This window comes from Impatiens glandulifera, chromosome 4 (genome assembly GCF_907164915.1).
Source record: "Impatiens glandulifera chromosome 4, dImpGla2.1, whole genome shotgun sequence".
NCBI lineage: Eukaryota > Viridiplantae > Streptophyta > Magnoliopsida > Ericales > Balsaminaceae > Impatiens > Impatiens glandulifera.
In genome coordinates this window covers 39,445,449-39,455,599 of record NC_061865.1, presented here as the reverse complement: position 1 = coordinate 39,455,599, position 10,151 = coordinate 39,445,449, and the positions used below count along the sequence as shown (strand labels likewise).

Sequence of the window (10,151 nt, the reverse complement as noted above, 5' to 3'; positions counted from 1 at the left end):
AACACCAGGAGGTTGTTCAACGTAAACATCTTCATTTAAAGTACCATTTAAGAATGCACTTTTCACACCTATTTAAAAAACCTTCAAATTCTTAAAAGAATCATAAGCCATGAAGATTCTGATTGCCTCAAGTCTAGCCACGGGTGCAAATGACTCCTCAAAGTCAATTCCTTCCTCCTGTCGGTATCCTTGAGCAACCAACCGGGCTTTGTTTCTTATAACTAAGCCATCTTCACTGAACTTGTTTCTAAAACCCACCTTGTTCCAATGACCGATTGATTAGTCGGTCTTGGAGTTAGATGCCACACTTTATTTCTCACAAATTGGTTTAACTCCTCTTGCATGGCATTGATCCAATCTGGACCAAACACTACTTCACCAATTTTCTTAGGCTCAATTTGAGAAATAAAAGTGGAGTTAGTCATTTCATTCAACAATTGACGTCTTGTTCTACGTGGAGAGTTTGGATTACCAATTATCAATTATGGTGGATAATTTATATTTCATCTAAAGTTTGATCCTAAAGAGTTAGATGTCTGATCAAATGGCCCCGCGACATTCGAACTATCAACAACCTGTTGAACGAAAGTTTGGACGTCTAGTTGATTCTCAGTCGGATCAGCTACTTGATCAGACGAATAATTCTTTTGAACATGAGCTTCATCTTCACTATATAATTCAAGACTTGTCGCTTCTAATCTGTTAGCAAGAACGATTGGATCAATAGAATTTTTTTCAACTGATTCATCACAAACAACACATGTAATATTCTTTTCTATAACTTAAAATATATTCTACCAAAACAATATACAGATTCATATTTTTTTATAAATTACTTAATTCACGACTGTGTATTCATATTCTTTTATAAATTACTACATTCACAGTCATTCACAGATAATGATAATTTTAATTATTATTATTATTATTTAATTAGCTCATTCGCAATCAATAATTAATATATGTTTAAACTAAAAAATCTCTTTTAAGGGAAATCTTACTAATCAGCATATAAAATAAAATGAAAAGCAATACTAATCGGCATACAAAATGAAAAGCAGTACTAACCAGTATATGTTCAAACTAAAAATCCCTTTATTCAAAGAACAATACTAACCCGCATAAGAAATGAAAAGCAATACTAATCAGTATACAAAATGAAAAGCATATGAGAACAGAACAGAAAACTAACCTGGAGTTGCAGCCGTTCACCTGGAATTAGGATGCGACGAAGATCTTAGATTTTTTTAAAATGAGTTATTTCCAGGTAACTACAAAGTATCAATGAACAAGTTTATATAGGGTTGATGAATGATGAAAACTGATCATAAAGGATGAGAACGAATCTTACCTGCTTCATATTCGCTGAAAATATTCACTGATGTCTGATCAGAATCTGATAAAGGTTGAGTTGAAAGAACTGATAAATGTTGAGTGAGTGGAAAGATTAAAGGAGAAAGGAGTGGAAAATGAGATTTGAGAAGAGAGGATAAGATAGAAATAAGTAAAAATTAGAAGGGTAAAACTGGAAGAAATAAAACTTAAGTTTTTACCTAATTTGGTCAAACATGTTTTTTATTTATTTATTTTTTAAGAAACCCATATATTATCCTTATAACCCAAAAGATCAAACGAGGCCATAAGTAATTGTAAAAAAAAAAAAAAAAAAAAAAAAAAAAAAAAAAAAAAAAAAAAAAAAACCTAAGACACAACTTTTTCTTACACGTGTATTTCTCACGAACATCAACGTGGCAGATTATCAGCCAAAGGAACCAACTTATGCTAACTTACGCCAAATGCACAATAATCTATTTGTTGCCTCCTAACATTACTTAATGACCTGAAATAAAGTAATCTCTCACCCCCTAGCGCACAATAGTTACCATCACTTCTAGTCATTTCAGGCGGGAAACGATGTATTCATTGTAACCCATCAATTCTGTACAACCGTTAATGCGGTGTGTAAACCCTCCCTCTTATCTTCTTCTTCGATCTTGTTACACTACATCTATGGCGTCTCAACCTAATTCTCTGATATGGTTCCGCAAAGGGCTGAGAATCCATGATAATCCAGCCCTCGAGTACGCCTCCAAGCAAACAAATTACTTGTACCCACTTTTTGTTATTGATCCGCATTACATGGAGCCCGATCCGAATGCATTCTCTCCTGGATCTAAACGAGCCGGGATAAATAGGATTCGTTTTCTTCTGGAAAGCTTGGTTGATCTCGATTCCAGCCTCAAGAAGCTCGGTTCTCGCCTTCTTATACTGAAGGGTGAGCCTGGCGAAGTCTTAATTCACTGCTTGAAAGAGGTATCGTAATCTACTTTGCAATCTTATCATCCTAATATATTGAAAATTATATATGATGGGCATAACTTCAAAAGATAAATACTATGAAAAGTCTAATCCTAGGTTACAGATTGTATTGTATTTATTATATTACTTCTCACGGCCATTTGAGTAACTATGAAAAGTCTGAATTTGTTTTCCTAATCAACAATTATGTTTTTTGATGATTTTTCATCTTGATCAATGATTATGATCTAAAAACATGTACATTTGTTATATTTTTTAAAAATCCTTATTATGGAGAAAATAATTCATATCATCATTTAGTAAATAATATGGATTATGATTTGAAAAATATATGAATCATCATAACCCATAAGCCATCTTATACCAAATCAAATCAAATCACTTCCAATTTCATTTGAAATAGTAGTTTCCAAATATGAATATTTAAGTTGGTATTAATTTTGAGGTCTTGTGGTATGGACGTTCAAGTGTCTTGGAATATATTGTCTTGACACTGAAATGTGCATTGATGATAAAGTTGATATCGACTAAAGTTGAAATTTGTTGTCTATGTATTTAAGTTAACGAGAATAAAGCCCGTCTCGACTTTAAAATTTACTGTTTTGACATTGAAGTCAACACGCAATAAAAGCTGCATCGACATTGAAGTCAGCATGCAATAAAATCTGTATCAACTTTGAAGTCAAAATTTGTTGTCACGACAACAATGTCGGCATCAACAGTAAAGTCCTTATGACTTACAGTTAGAATTTGGGGTCTTGACATTGAAGTAGGCATTGCCAATTAAGTCAGAATTTGTGTCTCAACATTGAACATTGGTGTTAACGTCAGAATTTGTTGCTTCGACTTTGAAGTTGGAATTTACTGCATTCATTGGCTGGGGAGGGAAAACATGATCTCTAATCATTTTGAGAATTTTCCATAATGCTTTGATGGTGAGACAAAACTAAGAGTGCCCTTCGCTAGTGGCTACAGCCGCTAGCAGGGGGAGGCGACAAAATCGTGTAGAAGAAAAATATAATAGACAAGAGTCCTGTAGGATATTTTATTGAATTATTGGTTGATAACAATAACCTATGCATATGTATATATAGCTATTGTAAATATCGATATAATTAGGAATGAAATACTATTCTAATGAGGAAATCAAACATTTCAATTTGATCTAAAAATAGTTCGGTTTTTTAATTTTATTTTAAACAATATCTATTATAAATAACTCTAATATGAAATGAACTGGAGCAAAAGTAGGAAGAGGCTACCTGCTATTTTTAGTGTCATCTATTTTGGAAAGATGTTAGTACTGAAAAAGTTACTTATATTAACAGTAAATATTTTTCATGCAAGTTAAGAAAACAGTCTAATTAATGAATGCCTTGAAATTGATTGATTTTCCAGTTCAAAATTATAGGTGTCTAGGTAGGTTAATCTGTAAATTGTGTGTGATGTTTGGCATTTATTCCCCACTTACTGGACAGTAGTATCTGAGCCATCTCACTGATTCCATGTAACCTAGTATGGAAATAGTTCCTACAGAGAAGCCAATATGTCAAATTGGTTTGTCTTACAGTTGTTCAAAATACAGATTAATCCATTTCCTCTTGAAGTTTGTGTATTATACTACTTTTGCCGGTTTTTATAATACTGTGCATAATTTCAATTGAACACTGTGGCCTTCTCTTAAATGAACTGCCGCAACTAAAATAAGTTGATCCAGATTCACACTTCCCTTTAGTCATTTCCTTTTAATTGATTTTGTGCAGTGGAACATAAAAAAGCTATGTTTTGAGTATGACACAGAGCCGTACTATCAGGCCTTAGATGTCAGGGTTAAGGTAAGATTCATTTGATCAAACTAGAAACATGGAAGACCATTCATTAAGATATATATATATATATTTTTTTTCCTTTCAACAGGAATATGCTTCTGTAGCCGGTATTGAGATTTTTTCTCCAGTGAGTCATACACTTTTTAACCCGGCAGATATAATACAGAAGGTATGCCTGATGTGCAATTCTTTCTTGAATTTATAGTTTTCATTCTTTAATTTGTTCCTCTTTGATAAATCACATTAAACCAGAATGGTGGAAGGGCTCCTCTGAGCTATCAATCATTTTTAAAGGTTGCTGGGCAACCTACTTGGGCTTTGTCACCTCTTTCAACCTATATAGACGTTCTTCCTTCTGTTGGTAAAACTGTCAATTGTGAGATTTGCACCGTTCCAACAGCTACAGAACTGGGTTATGACAATTGTACAGAGGTACAATATCTGATTTAACTATGTTAATTGAAATTCTTTCACTGACTTACATGGTAAGACTGACATGTTTTCAGGAGGAATCAACTCCTTTTAGGGGTGGCGAAACAGAAGCATTGAAGATGTTGAACGAATCAATTAGCAACAAGGTACACTTTCATGTAGAACGAGAGATATCCAAGTTTGGTTTTTTGTGATGTTTTCACCAATAGCAACAACTTGTGAATGAGACATACCTTGACCAATAATTAACTTGACAAAAGTTCTGGCGTCTCTTTCTTTTTTTGTTTTAGACTGGTCCTCATATATGAACTTCCACCATTATAAAACTAATAAGTTTTTCCTCTAGAATTATCAAAGAAGGCAATTTGATGACAGCAGTACATTTCTATATGTGATGTCATGCTCTTTTTTGTTTTTTCATTTTATATCTTACCAGAGAATCAACTAGTTCCAGAAAAGTTATATCCAAAGTATTTTAATATTTTTAGTTTTAAACTATAAAGCTGATGATTATTTAGATTGCGTTGTGTGTCAATAATGTACACTATCACTATGAGCCCTTTTGAAAACAATGTTTTCATTTAGTTTGAAAAAGAAATAAGAACTTTATATGGTATAAAAGTGTGGTGATCTTATACATGCCATAATAATTCCATATGTTTATCATCTTTGTCTCTAATGTACATCTTGATATGTCTACTGGTAAACATAAAATCTTGTTTAAACTCTCATTCTCCATTTCTTAATTTGGATGGTATGTTTATGATGCAAAAGTTAATTGTCCATTGTTGTGTTTGATAAAAAGTAAAATTCAGTGTTAAATTTGAACATAAAGTATAAGTACTGAATATATAATTAAGAGGATTGATAGGGAGAGCGAGTCTGAAATCGCGACTCGCACAGCGAATGGACCTCACTCTTATACAAAAGGTACCTCACCCTTATACAAAAGGGACTTCGCTGACTAAGGGTCCCCTTTGTATAACAGCGAGGTCCCTTTTGTATAACAGACAAGTCCTTTTTGTATAACGGTGAGTTCCCTTCGCTGTGCGAGTCGCGATTTTCAGAGTCGTGTTATGTATCATTTCTCTATAATTAAATCAATATAAAATAGTTATAAAAAAATAAATTTTAGACCTAAATTTAAGTAAGTTCAGCCAATTAATGTTCCTTAGTAAGTAAAATGACTTAAAACCCAATAATTGTTTAGTGCTAGATGATGATTTAAGTGATCTACTGATTTAAGGCATGGACTATGTTAGAAATAAGACCAAATAATATGTGTAACCATGACTTCACGGAATTCAACGGGGAGAATGAAATAAAACACCATTTCATCAGAAAAACAAACAACCAAGCTGTCCTAAAATCATCCATAAAGTCAATGGTGATCCCTCCGGTACAGCAGCCGAGGAATGTAGTGGACCTAATTTCATCCTTCCTTTTCCTCTCTGCATCTTAGTTGATCCCATAAAGATGCATTGCTGCTCTCTTTCGTGTTTCATTTTCTTCTTTCTGGTTTTCACCTTTTTGTTCCATTTTAATGTTAATGTCTGTCCAGCCTATTAATCATAACTTTATACTGTTATTTATCTGTTTCCTTTTAGCTTGACATTTTTAGTTTATTTTTCCATTTATCTAAAGGAATGGGTAGCTCAATTTGAGAAACCAAAGGGTGATCCATCTGCATTTCTTAAGCCAGCGACAACAATGTTGTCTGCTTACTTGAAAGTGAGTTGAATACAACTTAACTATTTGGTCGTTTTATCCAAAGGATTTTTAATTTGTCCTCTCTATTTATTCTTCATTCTCATAATTTCAGATCTTTGGAAGTTTGGTTGTCTTTCATCCAGGTACTTCTACCAACGCATTAAGGAAGTTCTAAGTGAAGTCAAAACACACACAGCACCACCTGTTTCCCTTCTGGGACAAGTGAGTCATGCTTCTGCTCAAGTTCCAGGATCTTTAAAAGTCATTATTTATACAATATCTAGGATTTAACTAAGCCTTTTCTTTTAGTCAAAATCAAAGATCTCAATTTGGACAAAAAATGACTAATTTGTAAAACTTCTACAGTTGTTATGGAGAGAATTCTTCTATACTGCTGCTTTTGGCACTCCGAATTTTGACCAGATGATTGGTAACGGAATTTGCAAGAAGGTAGTGAACCTATTTGCTTTTGTATATTAATATATTTCATTCTACCAAAATATGAAAAGAGAGAGAATAATTACAATCAATCATAATAAAATCCCATTAATAATGATCTATAAGTGGAGAGTTCTATGGGAAGACATTAATGACCTCACTATATCTTCTTGAATTGGTCAGTTTTCTTATATGGAAAACAAATCATGAATCTCTAATTCTCAAATATATCGTGGCAGCGGTAGTAGGATTTTTTTTACAGTGAAATCATATTGATGCTCATGTGCCATATCTATTGTGCAGATACCATGGAAAGATGATGATGAATTATTGGCTGCATGGAGAGATGCTAAGACTGGATTTCCTTGGATAGATGCAGCCATGGTCCAGGTCTGCTGCCATAATTCTCTAGTTAGAAATTTATATTATCGAATTAACCCATCTGTTGCATCTAATACTACAGAAGTTTTATGAAATTGTTATTATTATTGTTAGATCCTCTGAAGGGGGCAGCAAATTGACTAACCTAAGCCATTCATGAGTAGTCTGGTTTCTAAATGAGCTAATGGTCAACATTCATTGTAATAATCATTTATGAAGTGCATAAATACGTTTGATTAATTTAGTTTTCTAATCTTTTAAAAACTTCCTTTTAACAGAAGATAAATCAAGTTACTTTTATAATAAACATATGGCTGATTGTGAGATTATTTAATGTACTTACAGCTTCGAAAATGGGGATGGATGCACCACCTTGCTCGCCACTCTGTGGCATGTTTTCTTACTCGTGGAGACTTGGTATTTGCGTGACCTTAGAGAATTTACTTCCGAATTTTGTATCTCTTTTATTTATACATTGAAATAAAATTATTGGTGACTAACAGTTCATTCATTGGGAAAAAGGGCGTGATGTCTTTGAGAGGCTTCTAATTGATTCAGACTGGGCAATTAACAATGGGAATTGGCTTTGGTTATCATGCTCATCATTTTTCTATCAGGTCAAACTCACAAAACATTTAAATCTATTATTCTTCTTATTGCTTTCAGTGGTCTTTTGACAAATAATTTCATCCAACAGTAGCAACATTTAATTTGTGTACATTCATCGAATGAACCTTGAGCTGATTCCATCATTTTTTTGCTGCTTAACAGTATAACCGGATCTATTCTCCAATTTCATTTGGAAAGAAGTACGATCCAAATGGGAATTATATAAGACATTTCCTCCCTGTGTTGAAAGGTAGGTGGAAATATTACTCTCCTTAAGTATTTATGTTGTAATTAATAACAAGACATTTTAAATATATTATTACTACGGATGGTATCAGATATGCCAAAGGAATACATCTATGAGCCTTGGACTGCTCCATTAAGCATTCAAACCAAAGCAAAGTGTGTAATTGGAGAAGATTATCCCAAACCAGGTTAGCTGAAAACCTTGAGCTAATTTAATTGAAAATGGAAGTGTTGGATTATTATTAGATCCCTTCCTTGATTTTGTCACATCATTGGTTGGTTGGCAGTGGTTTGTCATGAGACGGCAATGGCAGAATGTAGGAGAAGAATGGGTGAAGCGTACGAGATGAACAAAAGACTAAATAACTTAGTAAGTGAGAAAGACATGACGAGTTTGAGAAGGAAGTTTGAGTGCCAGAGCCAAGTAGTCAAATCAAAAAAACAGAAGCAGAAACCGAAACCGGATGCTTGAGGTGAGATTATCTTGATTAAACATTCGCTCACTATTTTTTATTTTCTCTTTGAATTGACAGATATTTAATTAGAATTATTATACTTCCCTTTGCTAAGATAAACAAGATTATATCATCCATCACTAGAAAATTGGAAAACTACACCACCACTTGTAGGTCTGGTAATGCATGTATAAGTCTGGTAATACATGTATTGGGTTGAGTCCGTAATGAGTAATTGAATATTTCTCTCAAACAGAATGAACCTAGTGCCGCCAAAAGTCCCTTAGAAGACTAGTCTTTTGCTCTGTGTGGCATCATGTTTGTCTGTACCTGAATCATCATGTTGTTGAATAATGGATAGTGACAATTACCAATAAAATAGATTAACTCCAGTAATGTTGGAATTAAAAAATGAATTATTTGAAAACTCTTGTAAATTTTTTACCTCAATTATATTAGTGTACCCATATGTGTCCATAGCTTACCCTTTTTCAAAGAGGCCAGGATACCCTCTTAAAGCTAAGAGGTTGTGTTGATTACTCTGGGTTACAATTGTAAATTGAGTTCATGAACTATTAAACAAAATATAAATTGAACCTCTAATTTACACTTGTACAAATTTTATCAGAAACTTATACACTATATAATAATTCTTATATCTCCTTCTCAAGATGATCTTATAAATTTAATTGAAATGAACTCTTCCATTGATTTTGTAAAGATGTTTGCAATTTGATATTTTGAAGGTATAAAGTTTAAGGGGATTAATTCACTTTTAAATGGTTTCTAACAACGTTATTGAAATCTTTAAGGGCATATGAAGTCCATTGAAGTTCACAAACTATGATGGCTAAACTTCTATATTCTGCTACTAAGGATCTTGAAATAGTTGTTTCTTTCTTGTTTTCCACTATATAAGTGATTTCTCAAACAAAAAAGAAATGGAGAAACCTGCAATGAATTTTTCTCAATGTACATGAATCTGAATCTGATAATCTGAATCTGATAATGCTTTAATATTTATTTCAGATTTTGCTTCATAGAAGATTCCTAAGGATGGTGCTCCCTCTAGATACTTTACGATTGATTTGTATGGAAGCTTCTATTTGTGTTTTAGTTGGTTTTAACATGTATGTTGTACACATAAACTAATATCTAGTCTAGTTAGATTTAGGTATACTAATCTATCTATTAATCTTTAAAATGGTTCTGGTTCAACTAATTTATTATTATCCTTTGGTTCGGTGTTAAAATACATTTGGCATAGAGGGTATTTAATGATGTTGAATATAATTTAATATTTGAACTTTCTTAATGGGCTAAACTAATTTTATGCTTATTAGAATTATATATATTATATTATATTATATTATATTATATTATATTATATTATATTATATTATATTATATTATATTATATTATGCTCCTATAATATTTGCTAGGATTCTGTATCTTAGACTTATTTAAAAGTACATTCGAAAAGTACATTCGAGTACTTTAGAAACTTGAAGTCCTTGTTTCAGAGTATCGTTTTTCGTCTTAGTTTTGTATCTGTTAGGCTTTCATGGAACCGAATAATATACAAACTCATGTCATAACCATAGTCTATAATGTTGTAATCTATGTTTTGATCTACTCAATAATATAAATTTTGTAGGTGATGTAACGAGGTTTTGTTTTGATGAACTACATTAAATTTATTTTATTTCTTTATTGTTTGTCATTTTATGC

General features: G+C 32.5%; 1 protein-coding gene across 1 annotated transcript; it reads left to right on the top strand.

The window, feature by feature from the left end:
- Positions 1-1,896: 1,896 nt before the first annotated feature.
- On the top strand, positions 1,897-8,640 carry LOC124934085 ((6-4)DNA photolyase). Its single transcript, XM_047474556.1, has 14 exons — positions 1,897-2,313; positions 4,083-4,154; positions 4,237-4,317; positions 4,401-4,580; positions 4,655-4,726; positions 6,225-6,311; positions 6,414-6,512; positions 6,657-6,740; positions 7,032-7,118; positions 7,455-7,526; positions 7,613-7,726; positions 7,881-7,968; positions 8,057-8,152; positions 8,252-8,640. The coding sequence occupies exons 1-14, from the start codon at positions 1,954-1,956 to the stop codon at positions 8,434-8,436; spliced, it is 1,677 nt and encodes a 558-aa protein (XP_047330512.1). The 5' UTR covers positions 1,897-1,953; the 3' UTR covers positions 8,437-8,640.
- Positions 8,641-10,151: the final 1,511 nt, after the last annotated feature.

Bases quoted from the DNA above. Each gene is read 5' to 3' on its own strand.
- LOC124934085 (XM_047474556.1), top strand. From the start codon at position 1,954: ATGCGGTGTGTAAACCCTCCCTCTTATCTTCTTCTTCGATCTTGTTAC. The intron at 4,581-4,654 runs GTACAATATCTG...ACATGTTTTCAG, and splicing joins GTTATGACAATTGTACAGAG to GAGGAATCAACTCCTTTTAG. The intron at 8,153-8,251 runs GTTAGCTGAAAA...GTTGGTTGGCAG, and splicing joins AGAAGATTATCCCAAACCAG to TGGTTTGTCATGAGACGGCA.